Source organism: Emys orbicularis, chromosome 11, assembly GCF_028017835.1.
Source record: "Emys orbicularis isolate rEmyOrb1 chromosome 11, rEmyOrb1.hap1, whole genome shotgun sequence".
Lineage (NCBI taxonomy): Eukaryota > Metazoa > Chordata > Testudines > Emydidae > Emys > Emys orbicularis.
Genome location: NC_088693.1, coordinates 13894862 through 13918208, shown reverse-complemented (window position 1 = coordinate 13918208; position 23347 = coordinate 13894862). Strand labels below are relative to the sequence as shown.

General features: G+C 44.1%; 1 protein-coding gene across 1 annotated transcript; it reads left to right on the top strand.

Moving 5' to 3' along the window:
- The first annotated feature begins 2061 nt into the window (after positions 1–2061).
- On the top strand, positions 2062–21825 carry MARCO (macrophage receptor with collagenous structure). The gene is made up of 15 exons (XM_065412926.1): positions 2062–2116; positions 3323–3424; positions 4834–5064; positions 6226–6261; positions 7602–7673; positions 7769–7801; positions 8594–8647; positions 10240–10338; positions 11378–11467; positions 11602–11646; positions 14755–14790; positions 14955–15056; positions 17978–18013; positions 19101–19283; positions 21695–21825. Exons 1-15 carry the CDS (start codon positions 2062–2064, stop codon positions 21823–21825), a joined length of 1305 nt encoding a protein of 434 aa, XP_065268998.1.
- Positions 21826–23347: the final 1522 nt, after the last annotated feature.

Sequence of the window (23347 nt, the reverse complement as noted above, 5' to 3'; positions counted from 1 at the left end):
ATATGCAAAATGTTACCAATAGGTTGATTACTGGGATTCTAGAATAAAGTCATCAGTGACCAGGAGTACTGCAAAATCTCATCAGATAGTTGGGAATCCTATAGTAATGTCTATCTTCTAGTCCTATTTTACTGTTGTTTCTTAATTATGTGCTTGTGTTTTAAAACATATTGTTAAATAGCTTGTTAGATGATAATGAGTTGTAATGCTCTTGAATAATGGAAGGCGTAAGCATTTGCCATTCATTTGCTTTCAGGATCCACTTTTGTAATGTTGATTCGATGAGACCTGTTGTATTTGAATTTGAAAAATAGGGAGTTTTGTGATTCTCAGCAGACGCAGCCTTTAGCAAATCACTTTCTTATTATGTTTCTCTATCACTGTCATCCCAGTTGCAAGGTTTGATCAGTATTCTCCTTCATCTAAAGATCCGTTTGTGCCCTGTGGCCCTTCTCTTATTGTCATTTCTTATTTAAGTAATTACTTAAACGCCTGATGCTGCTCCCATTAGGCCAAACTTTCACAAAGTAATGTACTAATGCATTAGTACTAGCAGAGATGATGTGAACTTCCTTGGAGTGGTTTGGGTGAAGTTCAGTAAGTAATCAGAATGCCTCCGCAGTTTCATATTTGCCGATAAGTTTTGTCCTTTTGTAGGTAACCAGGAGCCGTGTTTACCTAACTTAGCTCTCAGCACAGATCAACCTAGTCTACACTAAAGAGTTTTACACTGATGCTGCTATCATCAGTTCACTGGTGGGGGCGTGACTGTAAATAAGGCTCTCATGGCCAGACACATTTTTTATCACCATGTTAATTAACCCTCTGTTCCGCATTGTAGAGGGGAGGGGAGAAAAGGAGCAAAGAGCCTGCCCCAATGTATCACAAAGGAAGGAAGTACAGCCTGGAAGGCTACACAAACCCCTCATAAATGCAACTGGGTGGTGGATCTGAAAGGTTGGGAGGGCAGAGCCAGACAGCAAGGGGGAGCTGCCTTCTCCCTACCAGAGCCTTTCACCACCTCATGTAGCTACACACCACAGTGTAGATGCAGCCTGCCTTTCACTGCAGCATGTAGCTACATGTACCCTACATGCCGCTGCAAGTGTAGACAAGGGCTCAAAGGAGTGTATAAGAGAAATCAGCCCTCCCACTTTCTCTACATACTCCTTTTACTTGAAATCCACCCCAGTGATCTTCAGGTCCCCTGCTTTGACCTGCTTTGTTTTAGGGTATGTCTACACTGCAAATAAAAGGTGTGTTCCTAACTTGGGTTAAAATAGCAGTGAAGACGCAGCAACTCAGCTTTTAACTCAGGTTAGCAGCTTGCGTTCAACCCCAGTCTCCTCTATAGTCTTATATTCAAGAGGCTAACCTTAAAGGAGTTAAAAGATGAGTTGTGATGTCTTCACTGCTATTTTAACCTGAGTTAGCTAACCCGAGGTAAGAACACATCTTTTATTTGCAGTGTAGACATACCCTTACATGTTCCTGTTAGTGCCTTCCCCCAATCATGCTCATTTTGCGCACTTACTAAATGTCATTTCAGTGCAAGCTACACTGTTGTATTAACACTCAACATTTAGCCTTCTGTCCCTAAGGAACTGATCCTGAAGTCTGTGTTCAACCAAACATCATATTGGCTTCAGTGGGAGTTTTACCTGCATATGGGCTGGCCACTTAGGCTTCAAATGCTGCAAAGTGCTAAGCAAATCTGAGCATTCACTATTCTTATTGAGTTCACCTTGCAGGATCAAACTGCAGGGTCCATCCAGATTGTGTTCTAATATAAGCACAAGAGAGAAGCTAAACATCTTAGTTATAGGATTTTTGAGGAACTGATCAAATTACCACATCAGAAGTATCTTGCAAGTCTAGAAAAATCGAGTTAATCGGAATGCATAGCAGATGACATAAATTCAGCAGATGAAGTAGAAAGTTCCTTATTTCCTTGGTGTCTGTAATCTGACAGGACTCTAGGTTAACTATAAAAAATTCACCATGGAAAATCCAAAGAGTTACAATGAAGATGGAATTTCGAATGATACCAAAATACTCACAATGTCAGACAAGATTAGGTTTGCTTCATCTGGTACCACCACATTTGAACTATATGGTAAAGTACTTTTATTGCTTAATTAAATTGATTTATAAGTATTTAGGCTTATCTATGAAGAAAATAGCTGATCTATTTGCGTTACATATGCAATGCCTTTTTACTGTGACTTTTGCTCCTAAATATATCTGAATATTAATAAAGAGATGTATCTGGGACACATCTCTTCCAGCCAAAAATGCTGAGATAGTCTCCAGCAAATACTAATCATTTTTTCTTCCAGTGGTTTTTAAATAACCTAAATAAATTTCCATTGTGTAAAATTTCAATGCCTAAAATATTTCAGATATTCAAATCACCAAAAGCTAACCGAAAATGTAAATGTATGAATTGCAGGTGAATATAAAAACACTGTTGCTGACTCAAAACAATTCTATTGTAACATTAATGAAGATGATGCTCCTTTTAATCATTATGACTCAGCATCATACACTTCGCTAAACTCAGTTAAGGGCACCTGACATTGGCCACAGTCGGAAGACAGGTTACTGGGCTAGATGGACCTTTGGTTTGACCCAGTAGGGCCGTTCTTATGTTCTAAGTTTGCCTGGACTTACAGCCTGTACAATCCTAGCACTCACTGCATGAAACTCCTGTTTAACTAAGAGTTTGTGGATTGCTCACAGGATCATGTGCTTCTGGATCTTTTAGTGTGTGCAGATGGGGACAGAATAGCTGTTTTGAAGAACAATTCTTCGAAAGTTCGATTTTTTGTTTGTTTGTTTTTTTAAATACTGTAGCTTCTAAAATTAAAGCCCTTCACAGGACTTCCTCCCCTTTTAGTACCAACAGAGTGCTCCTACTGTAACTCTGTGTACAGTGCCTTCTATTGCAGGAATCTTCCTGATCTTATGTTCTTACGTTGTCAGAGCCTTGCCCCGCCACAGTGAATGGCTTTCGCAGTGGGGAAAGGCTCTGGCAGGGGGAGGCGGCGGGGAAAGACTCCAGGAGCTCCCCCCTGCCAGACCCTTTTCCTGCTACTTCCCCGGTGCCAGAGCTTTTCACTGTTGCATGTAACTACACACTGTAGTGTGCACACAGCTTGCTTTTCCCTGCACGTGTGGATAAGGCACGTGTTTCAAGAATGGTACAAATACTTTATTTGCACAGAATTGGCCAAAGAAATGTGTGTGCTGTAAATGAACAGAGGATGTCACAGTGAACATGATTTGAAAGGATGTTTGTCTTGTTTCTGCTGGACTTTAGAACCGCAAAGCAAGAAGAAGCCTTCTGCATGCTGTGTTTGGACTGCACTGGCAATCTATTTAATGACGCTAACTCTAGGCCTGGGACTATTGGCGATAAAAGGTAATTACCCCAAGGCTACAGTAAATAACCATTTACTGTAATTACCCCAAGGCTACAGTAAATAACCATTTACTGTAGCCTTGAAATCCAAAGATGCTTGTAATGGTTAGCAACATGTCTGCGCCTGATGCTGTTGCAATACGCCATCCTAGAGGGCTGCATGCTTCAATAGGCTGAGCATACTGTACAGACCAGGGGCTCTGTACATCCCTCCAGTTGCTGCCCCAGCAAGCTCCTGTGTGCCACCCTTCCACCCTTCTATTTCATGGGACTCCATGTTCCCCTGTCCTCCATGCCAGGGGCTCTGTGGGTTCCCCATCCCCCTCTCCATCTAGTGTCCCCCATTTTCCCATCATGCCCTGGGCTCTGTGTGCCCCCATACCACTGTTCCTCATTCTCCTCTTCATTCTCCCCTTCCCCACCATGGCAAGGGCTCTGTGTGCCCCCCCCCCATTCCATCTCTGCCATATGCCAGGGGGCTCTTTGAGTCTCTCATGTGTCCCTCCTCCATACCATTATCCCACATTCCAGAGTGCTTTGTGTGTCCCCCGTTCCTCAGTTCCCCCTCCTTCCCACCATTCTCATATCTTTTCTTCCTGCCTGGGAGAGTCCCTCTTCGCTCAGCCAGTTAAGATACTGTGATGATCGGTGCATTATAAATAGACAGCCAGGTAGACTATTTAAGCATTACCCAGCTAATATCCAAGAGCAATCCATATCACTCCTATAAACAGTTGTTCTGCCCATCTGTCACTCAGGGCTGGTTCTGAAAGAGGACACACAGAAAGAGCGTGTTTACAGGGTGGGGAGAGTTTTGTGCACGCTCTCTCCTCATGCCAGGAAGCTGATCGCAATGTTTCAGGGGGGTAAGGGATGAGTGCCATGAAGAGCAGAGGATAAGTCCGCTTTCCTTCAGTTCCTCCGAGAAACTTTTGGAGGACAGTAAATGATCCCGAGCACTCTAAGAATGAAGGCTCCCTCTATTAGAAACTGTTTTTTCCCCCAGATGCACATTAGATATGTTGCATATCTGGCCACATATCCAGGCATATGTGGCACCTGGATACAATAATGAAGGGCGGACTAAAAATGCCTACATAAGTCGATGAGAGTCAATAGCTCTGTCTACACTAAGTTAGGGATGTATTGCCCTGCTCAATGTACTCTCATTGAGCTAGCATGAGTATAAACACCAGTGTAGGCAGATTAGCAGCGGAGGCATGGCTGAGCTGTGCCCAGTACATACGCCCCGGTTTCAGGTTACATTCTACCTGTTGTGCAAGAAAGAAGTGTCTGTTTTACAGGAATTCAGGGCTAGTCAATAGAAATTGCCCTGTAGAACAGGAATTTCCCAGGATGATAGAAGGAGATTGAGAATATTTATTCCTTGATGCCTTCCATTTTCCCAGTGTTTAACATGCAGGAGGAAATACGCAAAATCCAAAGAGAAGACGACTCTCATTTACCAGAGGAACTGGTCATCCCCTTCTACAATGAAACTCTTCCAGAGAGAAGCTTTTACAGAAAGAACACCAGAGATGAAGAAACATTGATCGAAAGCTTAGAAGAGGAAATCAACACCATTAGGGTCAGCAACCACAATTTATGGATGAGGATGAACAATATCACACTGGCTGCAGGTATCTCTCCACTTCACCTTATCTTTTTGACTGTCATATTTTGTTCATAATCTTAAAGCCTGATAGTGCTGTACAAGCAGTACAAGAGTCAAAGCCTTCTTTAAATAGAAAATGCACAATTCAGTGGTCCCTATGGGAAACTCCAGTTTCCTTCTCTAATGTTGAAGGGGTGGGGGGAGATCCTCAGCTCATGTAAATGGTGTAGCTCCATTAACTTGACTCATTATTATGGATGGTCTAGTGGTTAGGGCACTAGCCTTAGGACTCGAGAGACCTGGATTCAGTTCTCTGCTCTGCTACAGCCTTTCTGTGTGATCTTGGGCAAGTCACTTAGCCTCTGTGTGCGTCAGTTCCCCATGTGTAAAATGGGGATAACAGGCCTGCCCTGCCTCCCAGGAGTGTTGTGAAGATAAATACGTTAACGATTGCAAAGTGCAGGGCTTTGAAATCTACCGAGGAAAAGCACGATATGAAAGAGAGGCACTGCTATGAAAATATAGTAATACTTAAGGAGCAACCAGGAACAGGGCCCTATTGTATAAACACAGAGTAGTAGACAGTGGCTGCCACAAAAAATGAATGCAGTTATGATGATCTGTACCGGCTGAGGATCTGGCCCTAAGAACATAAGAACGGCCGTACTGGGTCAGACCAAAGGTCCATCTAGCCCAGTATCCTGTCTACCGACAGTGGCCAATGCCAGGTGCCCCAGAGGGAGTGAACTTAACAGGTAACTTTCAAGTGATCTCTCTCCTGCCATCCATCTCCACCCTCTGACAAACAGTCTAGGTACACCATTCCTTACCCATCCTGGCTAACAGCCATTAATGGCCTTAACCTCCATGAATTTATCCAGAGAATAAGAAGAATTGGATAAGATTGTGCATAGGGTGGAAGTATGGAGCCCAGGCTGGCATATCCCTTCGTTGCAGCTAGATTCTATTTCCTGTGCTGGAATGGGCGTGGGCTGCCTGTACCCAGCCCCTCCCCCCCAGCACACCCACATAATGTTGCTCAGACTTTTTTCAGGCCTCTCTAGGACTTCTAGTCTTCCTGCAGGGAGGGTGACATTTTCAACTCAGAGCTAAATTTGTTAACATACTGTTCAATCAACGATTGAGTGCTGACCGTTTAAAAATGCACATCAAATATCCATTTCAGGGCAACTTGCAATCAAAGGAGAACCTGGTCCTCCAGGTAAGTAAATATTTGAGCAATGAACAGCTTCCCCTCTCTCTCATTCCTCCTCCCTTTCCCTGTTCTGTACAGAATCGGAAGTTAGATTTTGGAGCCCTATTCAATAAGTCATTTGGGCCCCGCTCCTGCAAAGACGTAATTACCCTGCATAATTTTATGCACGTGAATGGTCCCATTGAAGTCAAGCTCCTCCCACACCCCCTTGCATGGCCTGCTGGGAGTCTGGCTTGGGTGCAGAGCGTAGACCCTGTTCTCTGGATACTCCCCATTCTGAGCAAGTGGGTGGGGAGAAGCTGGGAGCTAGTAGAATCTCAACTCCGTCTCCCCTCCCCGCCGCTGCTCACTAGCCAGGGTAGCTGGGTAGACATGATGGAAGAAGTAAGTTGTATTTTATCAAGAGCTTTATCAGTAACTTACTCCCCCTCTCCTCCCTTCTTGAATCTGGATGGGACCAGGGGAGGAACTGATGGGAACCGGGTGGGAGCCACAGCTGCAGAGTAATTTCACAGCACCTTTTACTCAGGGTTGAGCCTACAGGCTCAATCTAGTCCACAACGAGTAATACAACAGGTCAGTTTTCCTGTGTGATTAAGGTGTGATCCTACAAAGTGCTGAGCAGCTCCCACATGGCACTAGAGGCCTCAGCCTTTCATAGGATTGCACCCCAAATTCTGGCACTTGTTCTTGCAGTAGACAAGCTGAATAAGGTCCTCATGCATTTCCCATTGAAGACAATGGAAATACATCTATTGACTTCAGTGGGAGCTGGATTGGGCCCACTGACTTGAGGGGGCGGGGTTTGCACATGCTCAGGATCAAGCCCTAAAATTCCCCAGATGTGAAGATTACTTCTCCTAGATGAATTCACATGGCGTTTTAAGAGATACCCTGCTTCCCTTTTCTAACATTGACTGTCTGTTCCTCAATCTCCCCAAGACTGATACTTCAAACTGGTGTCTAACTAGTGCCTATAATTGCAACCTTTTTTCTTAGCCAAGTTATCTCTGCCTGCCTGAAATGAAGGCTTTATTCTGTTCAATTCAGGTGCCAAGGGGGAGAAAGGAAGTCAAGGTGAAAAGGATTTCAAGTTTTCAAGTGCTTACTCCTCCTGTTGGTTACATGCTGAAATATACACAAGGCCAAATTCTCATTGGATGTAAATTAGCATAATTCAATTGCACTCAATGGAGCTATGTCAGCTTACACCCATCTGAGGATCTGGTCCTAGTTATGGCCAAATCCTGGTCCCATTACAATCAATGGAAATGTTGTTATTCAATTCAGTGAGTCACAGCCTTTAATTTACACTTGTTCATTATGCTGTCAAATCCATCTTCTAGGAGGAAAAGGTGAGAAGGGAGACATGGGTCTACAAGGACCAGCTGGAAGCAAAGGAGAACCAGGGTCAAAGGGTAAGCAAATAACATAAAACTCAGAGAGGGGTGGGGACATATTTAACAATGGAGACAAGCAGAGGATAACAAAAGTGGATGTATTTGTATTTTAGGTATTGGATTTCCTGGGGAGAAAGGAGAGAAGGGTAAGTTGTGGAAATGAACCCTCCCTTGCATCATCAGAACAAATAGAAATAAAAACACCCTGATTCTCAGACTTCCCATTGGCACTTTGATTTTAGTGCCTAAATATGGATGGAGATACCCAAAGTTCAGCACTTCGGATGTGAATATTTTGGCCACTGTTTTTAAACCTGAAACGGTTTTTAAGCACATGCTTCCCACTGCAAACTCTGAGAATGTGAACGTATCCAGTGGAGCCCCCGGAAAAATGGGCACCCTGCGCACCTGTTCCACCCGCTCAGCGCTCCTGCCAGGGAGTGGGGGAAGCCCCCGCACTCCAACCCTGCTCCCTGGCAGGAGCACGGGGGGATGATGGGGGAGAGACCACTTGCTCTGGCCCAGGGCCCCACAAAACTGTAATCCACCTCTGAACACATCCCGCGCATTGTCCTTTATAATGCCTGTGATATTCCCTGCATTTCACCCCATTCACGTGTAGAAAACAAATAGGTAGGTGTGACAAGCTTCTGTAGCTGCAGGTTTTGTGTGTGTCTTGCAGTTAGTTTACTGGTTTGGGAGCTGTGGTTTCAGTCTTCATAAAAGAATCCATGTTAATTTTTTGCCAATTCAATTTCAAGGTAATCCTGGAGAAAAGGGTGCTGGAGGTCTTTCTGGCCCTGGGGGTGCTCAGAAAGGGGAGAAAGGTTCATCTGGAAAGGATGGAACTCCAGGTACTGAGTTACTAACCTTTACAGCCACTGTACAAATGTTATCCTACATAATGCTCAAGCCACATATTTCCTTTGATATTTTAGGGATACCTGGAGGAGTAGGAGCTCCAGGGGCCAAGGGAGACAAGGGAGAAGCAGGTAAGAAAGGATTAGTAGCAGCACCTCCTAAAAAGTAAACGAAGAGCTAAGCAAAGAACTGAATACACAAAGTTTGGTAAAAACCAGGACACGCAGCAGCAATCTGAGTGATTTACATGGTGTTTTATGGGTCATAAGTCGTAACTGGAGGGTAACTTAACTTTCTGTCTCAGAGATGACAGTCCTACTGATAGAGCCACACTGATACAACATAATTTGATCAGCCACTGCTCTATAAGATGCACACTAAAATGTGTATGTTGTAATCAACATACGATCCAGTTGTCCTGTGTGTCCTGTTCCTGGAGACCCAGTCTTCAGACCAGATTCTGGTCTCATTTACACTAGGATAAATTGGGAGTAACTCCACTAAAGTGTATGGATTTATTCCCAATTTTTCCACTAGTGTAAATGAAATCGGAATGTGGCCTTTCATTAGGACTAAATCCTGGAGCTATTGCACAGCCCAAATGGTACATGCTGGGGAAGGAATTATCCCGCAGGCTGTGCTTTGCACTCACAACATTTGTAGTCCCGTGGTCGCTGCCCTGGTTCTCCATTTAGGACCATGGCAAACCATGGATTGACCAGGTTCTCCCTCATCCCTCCCTTCTCCCCAAGGCTCCTCACTGGGGAGCAGAATGCTCACGCACATCAGATGTTCCTGAATGCAGGGAGACTGCTATCCCCCGGCTTGGGGACCCCAAGCCTTTCTGTACTGGTACTGCACCAGTCTCACTAGGTAAGGGCCCCCACAGCCAGTCAGGCAGCAAGTCCGCTCTGCTGCTCCCCCATCTCATCCATCCGTGGTGCTTGTCTATGTTGATGCCAAACAAGCATTTTAAACATCAAGCATCCGCGTCTTCCTTGCTGTGCAGCATGATTTACAACAATGAAGTACAACTTCAGGCCAAATCCTGCAGTTCGCTGCCTATACATTTCAGTGCCTTTTCAGGGAAAAATTCCCACTGACCTCAGTCTTTGAGCCAGGATAGCAAGATTTGGCTCATAGACAGTTGGACCAGTTTCGCAGCTAGTGTAAATCAGCATAGCTCCATTTACGTCAGTGGAGTGACTGTGTCCATTTACACCCACTGAGAATCTGGCCCAATACCGGTGGATTGCATAGGCTCAAAAATATCTGCCTTTCATGTCCATTAATCATTATTATTAATATGTACGTATTGGGATTTCAGGAATAGAAGGACCAAAGGGGACAAGAGGAGACCAAGGAGTCCAAGGAAATGCATTTCCTTCATTGTGTTGCTACTATGGATTTTGCTCTTGGTCACACCTGTGTAAATCAGGAATAACTCCATTGAAGTTAGCAGAAATAAACCCAAGTAAAACCAGTGAATGAGAATAGAATCCAGCGGACAGTACTGAATTTACACAGAGAGGCCCAAATTTGGCCCTCAGTGACAGATATCTATTTCAAAAGTAACTGCATTGGCATCTTCGGAGTCACTCTGGATCTACAACAAGAGCAGAATTTGACTCTTCTATGTATTGCATTTTGTAGTGTGTGTAATGGGTCTGTCATGGGATGGTCAAAGCAACAAAGCATCAGAAGTTTGGTATTTTTCATCCAGGTTTTAGAGGACCACTGGGTGAAGTTGGAAGTGAAGGGGACAGGGGCCTTGCTGGTCCAAAAGGTGAACCAGGAATGAAAGGGGATAGAGGGCCTACAGGTAAGACAATTTGCTTATTTTTACCTATGCAATTTTAACAATTTCACATGCCTTCCTAGTTAAGTCTTTTCCATTTACAGTGTAAAATGTATTATTACTCTATGAGTTGTTTCCACAAAGATTCAGATATCTCTGACCATGGGGTTACCAGTCTATAAAGGGATTGGATGGATGGAGGTTATTTGCCTTATTTGTGGGGTGCCATTTTGTTTCTTGCTATGCCAGTGCACCAACGAGGGTGGTCCTCCAGAAATGCTGACTCATTACTCTGAGCTTTTATATTTTCTTTTGGGGATATGTATGTGTAATGAAAGAAGCAGGTATTAAATTATCAGCACATCCCTGATTATAACTGTGGTGTTTACAGAAGGATTTATATGGTATAAACGAATACAATACAATTTAAATGCACAATCATGTGCAGGTTTGGTTGGTTAGAGTGATAGAAAAGCCTGCCTCTGAGTGGTTTATATCCCATATAAGCTAGAGTTTTGTGTAAGTTAAACAGAAGAATTAGGCAGTGTTTCTCGCCTGTGTAACTTGCATTACATTGGTATTCATCAGCCACGTCTGAGATGTGGACAGGGAGAATGAGCCGAAAACAGGGTGGAGAGTGGAAACTAGTGGAAGTGGTACATATGAGCGGAGAATGATGATTATACACAGAACATTTGGAAATGTAGCATTGCTGCTCGGCTGGTGTACATCAGTAGGGTTCCATTTATTTAACAGAATTCCACTGATTTGCACCAGCTGAGGGTCTGGCTCAGAAATGGCAAAACGGATCTTAAACAATTCAAGGAATCTCGGGAAAATGCTGTAACAAAACAGGGAAGGAGGGGATTGCAATCACTTCCGAAATATTTTGTTGCATTCTTTTGTATTCTGTCATAAGTATCTTGATTACCAACTGGAAATGTCAGATCTAGAAATGCAGACCCAGGGCCAGATGCTGATGCTGTTAGAGCCAATGGGAGAGAGAGAGACAGATTTGACTCCAACCCTTTGATTCACACACATTCATTGTATTGTTAAATAGGTCTTCAAGGAAGTAAAGGTGAAGTGGGTAAGAAGGGAGAGATGGGCCCCAAAGGATCAATTGGTGTTCCTGGAAACAAGGGAGATGCAGGTTAGTCAGGTTAAATGGTAAGTTAATAAGGCAGAAAGCCAAATCTGGCAGGGGGCTGGTGGAGGAGAGGGGAGATGCCATGTTTAATGATTTGTACAAATATCACTAATGCTAACACCAATATTGTATTGTAGGTAGAGTGGGTGCACCAGGGCTTCCAGGACAGAAAGGAGAGGCAGGTAAGCCAGTCAAAAAGAAAAGTTTCTCATATTGGTATGACACTGATCTCCCTTAAAGGTGCATTTCATTAAAAAAGGGCAGGTCCACAGCTGGTGTAAATCGGCTCTAACTTAATCGAGGTCAATTAACAGTCGTAGTGGATTGGCCTGAAAGTCTAATTTAAAAGAAAATCAAACCCACAATCATTGTAACTGAGAAATGTCCATTTGTCCCAATTACCAAGGAAGAGTATTATAAACACAACATCTGCTCTCCCTCCAATCCCGCACCAAGCTACAGATTCAAGGCCTGTTGTCTCGCATACACCACTGGACTTGAAGAGTAATTCCACTGAACTCAGTCGAGTTACGCTGGTGTAAAACTGCTGTAAATGGGTGTAAGTGAAAGGAGAAGTAGGATCTTTTGTTCTATATTTTTCATAGATTTTTAAAGTCAGGAGAGCCCATTACGACCATCTTGTCTGACCTCCTGCATATCATAGGCAATCACAGTCCAGGGCAACTGCACCTCTGTTTCCCCTCGATGGTTCAGCAAAGGCATCCACTCTCCGGCTTCCCGTTCCCCAGGCATTGCCTTTCTGGGTGGAGACCATCTGACTCGGGTATTCCCAGGCTGCACACTTCCTTGCCTTCACTGTGTATTTCCCAGCACAGATAGATTGACCAAGGACAGCTGCTTGCTTTTTCTTCAGAGACTGATAACAGAATGATTGTTGATAGTTATAAGTTACCACACAGCACTTTATTCTTAAGGGATAACGCATTGCAGAGAAAACACATTAAAACAATAAAAGAACCAACGTGCATGCTAATAAATTTAACAGAATTAACCCCAACCCTAACATGGATTCTGCAGGGCCAGTCCTTCCAACCCTACCCGAAAGATTGGGGCCTACTGTGGATTAGGGTCCAGTCCATTTGCTGGATCAGGAAAAAGGCCATGCGCCAGTTTAAAACTAGGCTATTAATTCAAAAATCCTTCCTTTGTTGGTCAGTCCCTGGAGAATCTAGGTTGAATTAGTATATGTATCTCTCCCGGGGTGGGGGGGTTTCTTTACAACCTGAGTGAATTTGTGTAATTACCCCCAGCTGTATGAAAATACATACAATTCCACAATAACACATGCACCATTGCATTTTTAATACAAGGAATTCAAAGATTTTAAAACTAATTCAATAAGGTTTAACTTCATTCAATAAAATTCATTTACGATATTGCCGGAAATTGTCAGTCTGTTACACGGGTCCCAGAATTTCACCCAGTAAGTCCCTTTCTAATCCTCTAAGGCCTGGTTCGCCATTGTATTACTTCACTTTCACACCAGTTTCACTCCACTGAGGCAACACTAGTGTCAAACTGGAATAATGCAGTGGTGAATCAGGCCCCTTTTGTCTAATTCTAAATTTGTATGGTGTCTCCCCTGCTTCATGGCCTGACTCATCATAGCATTTAGATATGTAGATACTGATACTGAGTATCCTGCTAGCAACAGTTTCACACTATAGTAGCTCCATGGAGTTGCTCCTGATTTAGCTCAGTGTAAATGAAAGGCAAATCTGTCCCATAGTACCCTGGAAAAATTGCAACACAGGTAAATGCTTTCTGTCTATGAACATTTCCCCTGCAGGTGCATATGGATGGAGTGTTCTTTACCCCAATGGAAAAGTCCTCGTAGACGCTGCTATCCTTTCTCTGGGCTTTGTGAACTATCCTACAGAATTATATCCCTTCTCTAAAATTCTATGGGATGACTTAGAAAGTCTATAGAAAAGATCTTCTTTTCTGTTAACATCTATAGATTTTTAGAGCAATTTATATAGACTCCTCTTAAATTTCCATAGAGCCCTAATTTATTTGTGTGTGAGTTTACAGGGCCATATGCTGTGTGTACAGGGCCATATTCTCCTTTTGGCTCTATACACATCACTCCCATTGAAGTCCAATGTGACCCATGTGTATGCATCCCAGGGCAGAATTTGACCTAAATTTTGGAAAGTGCTTTGGGATCCTTCAGACTGAAACGCTCTATGGACCTGATTCTCCACTGCCTTTCACTTTGTATGCTCATTTCCACACTGCAAAGTTGGTTATAAAATGATACCACTGGTGAAAGCAAGTGGAGGATTCCAACGTGGAAGCAGTTTACACCCACTTTGCTCTCACTCTGCTCAGGAATAGATGACTATACAAGGTGTGGGGCAGTAGAGGATCAGCCCCTGGAGAAATGTTATGTTACTTTGGTTCCTTTATCCTTTATAGTTCTTTGTACTTCACTTTTGTTGTTGTTCAACTTTAAGGTCTGAATGGAGAAGTTGGTGCCCCGGGACTTCCTGGTTTTAATGGCATGCCTGGTCAGAGAGGGGAGGAGGATATGTAGCTAACAGCATTTTTAATTTAGTAAAATAATATCCTGCTAGGTATTTTTTACCCATGCACCCTTTTAAAAAAAACAACATCAGGAATCCCAGGAGAGAGGGGACCTAAAGGTGCAAAGGGACAGAGTGGAGTAGCAGGTAAAGGAAAACAAGACAAGTTCAGCATCAGCAACGCAAGTTATTCGAATAGGGGGATGCACGGGAATGAATGACCAGCTCAAGCCAGGAGGCAGTATGCTCAATCCCATGCATGACGGACTCATGGAGTATGGACCTACAGTAGTGGACATGGAGCTCTGCCAGGCTGCCATGGCAGGATACTTATGTAGCTGTGCCAAGGGTCCATAGAGGCACCTTTTGATATAACTTAAAAACATAAAGTGCAGCAGGTTAAGATAACCCACCCCAATCTCCTTTTGTTGACATTAAAGGAGCTACTGTGACTTACCCCAGCTGTGTATCTGGCACACAGGGTCAATTTAGGTATGTTAGCAGTGAAAGGTCCACTTATCCTCTAAGACTTGGATCTGAAAACCCAATCTTCCTAGGTTAATAAGTTCTTATTTTAATATATTGTACGTGCCTTATCCACTTCATTAACCATTAGCTGGAGAACCAACGTGCCTTCCCATCTGCATTAATTGAAAAGTTGACTATAAATGTAAGCTTGAGGAAGCTTAAAAGTGTGACAATATCTATTTGACTTATTTATTTTGGTTTTGATGACTTTAGGCATTCCAGGACCAAAGGGAGAACAGGGAGATTCAGGTAAAGCACTTGCTGTATCAAATTATGCAAATAGATGATTACACAATCGGGTACTTTACATGGAATGTTTCATTGTCTTCTGAAGGTGATTGCATGTAATACTTGTCATGCTCTTTTCTTCAGAAATTGACAAAGGCATCAGCTCTCTGATATTTTCCACCTAGGGTTTAGAGGCCAACAAGGTGAAAATAGTGGGCATTTTGGCATTCAAGGTCCAAAAGGTGAACCAGGAATGAAAGGATCCAAAGGAGACATGGGACGTAGAGGTACGACTATCTATCAAGGTTTCTGATGATTAGCTGGTATGTTTTGCATTGTGTGTGTGTTATAAAGTTGCAGTAGTTGTTCCATGGTTAAGCTTGCTGCTAGCTTTCCATTATAAACCTGATTTTCAACCCCACTACCAAGTTCCCACACAAAGAAACCAATCTTCCTGAAATTTTGGATGCTACCTCATAGTATCATCTTTCTGGAAACTTTGGTAAAAATTATGCAAAGGGTTTTAAAGTCATGAGGCCAGATTCTCTGGTCCAGCCACCTTTATGTCCCCGTGGTTGCCAGTGCCGTTCATTTCTGTTCCCTTGTATCATTTCAACAGAGACACCTTGCAATGCACCTCTCCTCTGTAACTTATATGAAATTAAGAATTCAACAATATCTATTTATCTGCATGCAACGAGGAGTGAACATAAAGGGATGCAATTGTAATAAGGAAAGGGAAAGATTGACTGACTGGAAGAAACATTTCAAAAGTGCTCAGTAAAGTTAGGTGTCATCATGAGACTGGCCCGTAGACACCCATAACTTGGAGGACCAGCAATTGTACCAGCATTGCAGTGGTAGTATTTTGGCAATAATGCCCAGTTCTTGAACAATTCCTGTGTGACTCTGTATGAGAGACAAACACATTTTCTTTTAATGTCACTCATCTATGTCGTCTTGTTTCATAAATTTGCCTTTTGGGCAAGTGCATTTCAGTGCAGCCATTACAGGGAAAATTTCGTTCGCTGCTTGCATCTGAGTTGAGAGATTTCTTTTGGATGCTACATTAAGGCAGTGATGCAGCATGGGATTCTGTGCCAAACGTCTGTCTTTCTTTGTTTCCTTCCTTCTTTCTTTCTAGATTCTAACTGGCCCCTGCAACATAAGGGGATGTGACCCCCTGCTTACCTTTCCCAGATCATAACTCTGTATACAGGGGAGGAGGGAGGAAGCAATGGGCAGGGAGGGTAGGTGGGCAGGTAATGAGTGGAGATCAGGGACTTGATAGGGCCCTGATTCCAAACCCCAGGCAGCCAGCAGAGGTGGCCCAAAAAAGGGGGAATACCCTGCACCCTGTGAAGTAAATTACTCCCACAACCCAAGGAGCAAAGGGGAAGCCTGAGGAGGAGAGTCAGTTCCTCCCTGGGCTGTTTCTGAGGTAGTCCAGCTACACTATTACTTTACAGAGGGCAAGATGTAAAGGCTCAGTCCAGCCCTTATTTATTCTGGTGGTTCCAGCACCAGTGCAGCTACTAATGTTGGAGCCTTCTTTTTATCAATAACTCACGCTTTGCACAGGACTGAAATATATTTTCCTCCTTGTGTGAAGCTCCGAGGTCCCCAGTTGCCCAAAAGTGGCCGAGACAGCAGCTTACGTGGCCCAGAAGTAACAACACAGAACATCAACGTGAGCAGATAGCCCTATAGTGAGACATCACTCCACTTCACTGTGACACTAACCAGTCCCTGCCCTCTACCACTCAGAGACGGTGGCTGCATCTTTGCTGATGAACTAGATATAAAGTGGCCCCATCCAGCCAGCTTTACACATGCAAAACTCCCACTTAGCTCAAATTGATTTGGCCCCAATCAGAACAGTGAGACTGGATCGTACGTTAAGAATTGATTTCTGAATTCACTCCTGGCACGTATTTGAAATCTGCTTTAGGCCACACCCGACTCAGATGCCAATATGCAGCCAGGTAGTTTTGGATTTCTCCTGCATCTAACTCTGGTTAATGATGCAGAAAACACACCTACCAGATTACAAAATAGGTTGTGTATGTCCATTTATATATTTATCCTTTTTTAAAAGGAAGAGTTGTATATTTAGTGCTTTTAGCAAAAGAAAAAGGATGGGAAGATTTTTTTTTTTTAAGTCCATTTGGAATTCCTTTGTGCATTCCAACTAAACTACCCTTTAAGAGGGCCCAAGTGGCATTGTGGTGTCAAAAGACCCAGCTCCTATTCCTGACTCTGCCACTAACTTCTTGTTTGACTTTGGATAAAAGTCACTTAGACCCAGATCCTCAAAGGTATTTAGATGCCTAATTCCCACCTTTCAATGGGAGTTAGGTGCCTAAACACCTTTGAGGATCTGGACCTTTCCCTCTCTTTGCCTCAGTTTCCCCATCTATAAAAGGAAGGTGGTAATCCTTTATTCGTGTAGGTTTTTTTTTTAATTAAGTCAGTGAGGTCCTTAAAGCATTTTGCAATCTTTGGATGGAAGGCACTATAGAAGTGCAAATAATTATGAACGTTTATTGTTATTGTTGGGGTTTTTTAAATTGTAATATAGTAGTGGCTGGAGATGTGAACTGAGATTGCGGCCCCATTGTGCGAGGCTCTGTGCAAACACATAGTGAGAGACAGCACCTGACAGCAAAGAGCTGGTCAAATGAATTGCTGTAGGCCATTTGACCATAAAATAGAGAAAGGGACTTTTCTATTTTGAAAAGCACATAAGCAGCTGGAGGTTGTTTGTAAATGTATTTTTTAAAAACAACATTTTTAAAATGTCTTCTCTGGAGCTGTTTTTTAAACATTTAAAATACGTATTATATGCATGGCAGCACCAGTAAAATACTGTCCACTTAATATATAGCTGGATTCTGCACACTGATGTATATACACCATCACAGGACCTTTTCACCAGTGTTATGCATTGCGAATACTCTGTAGTTCATAATACTCCTGCTGCTTTTAACATGCTGCTATCATGAGTTCCAAAGCTGTCCCAGGGGCTTAACCACATCAGGGGTTTAATTCCAGGAGTACATTTCAAATTCTAAATGTGCGAGGGGGCTGGAGTTTTGTTTGAACATTTGCATGCATCCTCGATCAACACAAGTATAAGACATAATGGTAATCATTATACTTTACCTTGAAAGTGTGTCTAATGATTGCTTTTTTTAATTTGGAACAGGACTTCCAGGGAACAAAGGTGACAGGGGTGAACCAGGTACTAGACCTTTATCTCATCTCCATAGCTTGCCCTGTAACACCAGTACAATATAGAACCCAGTGCGTACCCAGGACACATGCTTAACTTTGACCATTTGCATAGTCCCAATGATGTCAACAGAACCTCCCACGTGCATAAAGTGAAGCAAGTGTTTAAGAGCTTGCAGGATCAGGGCTGTCAGTGACGCTTCTGAAGTAACTGCACCTCTGAGCCCTTCCGGGTCTGCTCAAGGAGGCCTTTCACCATCACCAATCTCTGGGCAGGGACCTGCATCAGTCTTCCTGCTGAGCAGGGTTGTTCGGTTGCAACCCACCTCCCTGCAATGCCCTTGCTTATCCCAGCAGGTCTGACTAGTGTCCAGCTTCTGTGCTTTGTTTTCTCTCCAAGGGCTATGAACAGCATGTGCCAGTGGTTGCGGGTAACCAACAGCTCTCTCAGAGCCGTACAGAAACAACGTATAAAACAATAAAAGGTCTAAATGCATAATTAAGCTTACCAGTGGTCCCCCCGTGACATCCCGGCATGTTCCAGTCCTTCCATGGGGTTTGATACGCCGCCCCCTTTTTTTGGACAAATGGTCAAGCCCATTTGTTGCCTCAGAATAAAAGCCTGTCTCTTTATACCCCAGTCTCCTGGGTCTCTTGAACACAGTCTGAACCAGTATATGCAAACCACCACAGAGAGTGGTACTTCTCTGGAACTGTTTACTGGTCCCAGGGACTGCAGTAATCACACCCCACTGTTTTTAGTTCCTGGAGGAGCTGCAGTAACCCTCCCCATTGGAGTAGAATACAATCCCGAGCCCACAATAATGCATATAACCTGTACGAATAACAGGCCTAAAATTGATTCAGTAGTCTCAAGCTATGCCTGTGTTCATCATATCTACCACAGGGTCCTGAACTGATCTGATTTTTGCTACAACAACAACCTGTTTCCATGTAGCCATGTTCATTTAGGTGTGGCCATTCATTTGTGTTATTGGGTTTAACACTTTATTCTTCTGTCATTTTTTCTTATGCAAACGTCTTATTTTCCTTGTGTATAATTGCTGCAATTATTTCATATCCACATAATCCATCAGCGGAACGCAACTCCAACCCCAAGATAAGGCTCGTTGGAACAGCTAAGGAGGGCCGTGTCGAAATTATGTACAAAGGGAAGTGGGGAACAATATGTGATGATAAATGGGACAAAAAAGATGGAACCGTGGTCTGCAAAATGCTGGGATATAGTCATGCACTTCGCACCATGAAGGCATCCCCAGGTAAGTTAATAACTAATCCCCCAAATCACCAATTACATTCCCGATCCCAAATTGTGATCTGTGATTTTATATAGTGTGGCTGGTGTTCAGTGCAAGATTCAACCTTTACAGGAACAGTATTCATGGCCTCCTGGCACCCAAGCCACTTACAGCCAGGTATTCAGAAACAGAGCTGGAATTTTTTCAGTCCAGGGTGCCACACTTGTTTGGTGCTGCTCTTGTTGCACGGGATTTTTGCTCTTCACAGTAGGAAGTCCTAAAATTCTTTCCAAGTTCAGGATCACAGTCTAAGGTTGTACAAAATATATGGTTTCTCGATGGTGAATACTGAGATACTTGCATTCACATGTGAGCTGCATGGGCTTTCCAGACATGCCGCCTCAGAGGATAACTCTAGAATTTCCATTTGTCCCTTTTATTCCCTGCTATTTCTATTTCCCGATTGTCAAAATACCCACCCACCCCACTGGCCTCCGAAAGAGAAATTATGATGGTCCAGACCAGAGGCAACCCATCCCTGCCGATGGCGGGGGGCGGAGTCAGGGCAGCCAGCTTCAGCAGTGTTACTGAGCATGCTCAGTCCGTATGAGCATGCTCAGTATAAGCCAAGCAGCAAATCTGGGGATGACCCTGCTCCCACGTGTCCCCACTGGTCCAGACCCTGCCACTCTTACCGAGACAAAACTCCTACTGAAGCGAATGGGTGTTCTGCTAAAGCAAAGAGGGCAGTATCATAACCTATAGAATAATTACCCAGCAATCAAGAACTTACAGAACAGTTGAATGGAAGTGTTCTGGGACAACTGGGCACAAGCCATTCAGATACATGGATGGTCAACAGAAGCAAAGTTTTTAGAGATTTCTGTGTTAAATAGGATTGCTGGGATTAGTGCACATATCCCTGATTGGAGACAATCACTGGGGTGAATCATAATTAAAATGAAAACCCTTCTATCCTCCACCCACCCTCAAGTTTTACCCACAACCTGAACTCACTCAACTTTTCCAAAGTTCACAAAAGTTCACTTAATATTGTTTCCTCTCGGATCTCTTATTTTCATGTGCCCCTGCACTTCCTACTTCTAGCCAAAGCTGGAAGCAGAAGTGCCACAATAGTACTAGAAAGTCTGTTCTTGCAAAATTTCCAGCTCAGTTTTGCAGACCCAAAGAGTAGAGATTGTTTGGATGAAACCACCTAACCTAAATCTCTGCACTGTCTTAGCTATGCCCTATATTAGTGGCAAGTGTAATTCTCTGCAGCAGGGTACCCAAAGGCCTCTTAAGTAAGTGTTATCCCTTCCATTTGGAAGGGACTATGGGCAATATGTGCAGCAAAGTGCATGAGATTCAAGCTGAGAGACAACCTCCAACATGTCAGGTGACAACTTCGATTGCAATCCGGCCAGCTCCTTCCCCTCCTGTGTTTTGTTTCAGGAATTCATTATGTATTCCCTAGGGGGAGGGGGACTTGTGCTGTTTTTCACTGGTAACAAAAGACAGGATTGTGACCTGCTCTTACCAGGACACTCACGGTGGTAAAGGTGCACCAGGGGAGGCTTCTTCCTCACTGCGCGCTGTGAGCCAGAATGGATGTAACCTGTACAAAGAGTCCTTTCCTGCCATCGGAGTTAGCTGCACTACAGGTCACTGACCGGGGTGGCTCCAGGCACCAGTGCAGCAAGCGCGTGCCTGGGGCAGCAAGCCGCGGGAGGCGGCCTGCTGGTCGCTGTGAGGGTGGCAGGCTGGCGGCTTTCGGCGGCATGCCTGCGGGAGGTCCGCCGGTCCCGTGGATTCGGCGGCAATTCGGCTGCGGGTATGCCGAAGCCCGGCGGACCTTCCGCAGGCATGCCACCGAATCGGCATGACCAGCGGACCTCCCGCAGGCGCGCTGCCAAAAGCCGCCTGACTGCCATGCTTGGGGCAGCAAAACACATAGAGCCGCCCCTGGTCACTGAGCACTGGGAAGAGCAGCCTTTGCAGGCCCACTGTTCCCATTCGCCTGCAGATGGGTGGAGGGAGGGCCGGGAATAGGTGAAGTTTTGACTCCACCCCCCAGTGCGCCAGCCCACAATGCCAAGCTGGTGTGAGAGGGGAAGTCAGCTGCACCCATTAAAAGGCTGCAATAAGTTACTTTCTCTTGGGAGCCATGGCAAAGCAGGGAGGAGAAATGTGACTCAGTCACAGTTCCTTCCCAGGCCTCCTCGTGGGGTGACACAGGTACCCGTTCCTGACATAGAGCTGTGCCTTAAGGCTCAGTCTAGCCCTAAGGGAAGTGTGAAACCTAAAGAATATCTTCTTTGTGATTCACATTACAGATTTCTTTGGGTGACTGTATATTTGTTTCCCATGCCGTACAGTGACTTATTTTACTTTTACTTTTTTTTATTTTTAACCACACCCCCCCAAAAAAGGTTCTGATCAAATTTGGCTTGATGACGTGGAGTGCAGTGGAACAGAAGCCTCCATTTTTGACTGTGAAAAACGCAACTGGGGGCAGCATGACTGCAGCCACGGGGAAGATGCTGGTGTGGAATGTGCCTAAGACGGTGTAGAAATGGGCATGATACACTGCTGTCTGGCACAAGATGTCTTAATTCCATAAGTTCCAACAGCCTGTGCTGCTGTTGTCCGTGACAGGGACTTGCTTCTTTGTTTCTGTGTTTGTAAAACTGTTGGTTTCTTTACCTATTTTAAAAATATGCATTAATGAGGCAAGTAATTTTTCCTTAAATCTTTAATAACCAGTAAGGCCAAAAGTAAACCAGGAAATCCAGTTGCCACAAAACAATGAAATACCCAAGTCATTCAAACACTCGTAAATCTTCGGGTAACCTGGCCGGTCTGGTATCCAGCGATCATGTACTCTACACAGAGTGGAAGGATAGTGGAAGTTAAAGCCATAGGAGTAAGAGACCTATGCCCTGCACTCTTCCTAGCTCTTCCCTGGACCTCCTTCATGACCATGGCCAAGTCACTAAGGCCCAGATCCTTAAAGGTGAGGAGTTAGGCACATGAAAATCTTTGAGGATCTGGGCCTTAACCTCTTGGTTTCACAGTCTCCCAATCTATTAAATGGAGGTAATGATACTTACCTCTCAGGAGTATTATGAAGACTGATTCATATTCAAAAGTCCTTTTAGATCCTCAGACATAAGGCTCTATGGAAGTATAGAAATATATACAAATATAAAGCTGGAGCATGCATTAGCCACAGTAATATTCTGACAGGAAGTCAGCTTGCAGAGTTAACTGTCCTATATGTAGATACATAATGGCTTCCATCCTTTACTGTCTGTTATACAGAACCATGTCTGATGCATTGATTTTTATTTGTACTGAGCACTTTCTTTCTTTTTAAGGATCCACAACACACCCCTGCACCATACATTTACATATTGTAATGTGGTGGATGAACAATAGCACATACAGAGCTGTGTACAATATATCTTGCTTACAGGAATGTTACTTTAAAATAAAAAATAAGTTTACCAAAACCCCTTTTCCTATGCTTTGATATTATTGTGCAACCCTGGCTACATTTTTTTCCTTAGTTGACTGTGGAATTTTCTTCTCTGAAATAATACAGCGTCACATACGAAGTGAAATGTGTCTGGGCCATGCCACGAAGTTTAAGGACTGGTCCACACTACATGGTTAGGCAGTTTACATGGACCCAGTTATGTCAGTGTCTACACTACAGCATTCCTCTCACCAGTGGAAGTGCTCTACTACACCGACATCATAAATCCCCCTCCACAAGAGGCATAAGGCTTATGTCAGTGTAGTTAAGGTGATGTGGAGTTGTGAAATTGACAAGAAAGCTGGAGAGCTGGGTGGCTGGACCCTGCTCCCAGCTGGGAGCCGGGCAAGAAGCCCAGGTGGCCTCCCCTCCCAGCTCCCAATGGGGAATGGGTTGGGGAGGAGCCCTCCAGGAGCCTGTGGGGTAGCCGGACTCCCAGCAGGGAGTTGCCAGCAGAGCTTAGAGACCAGGCTCTCAGCTCCCCACACTGCCCCTCTTAGGTCGGTAGAAGCGCTCCTAGTGAGGACGCACACCATTGACCCAA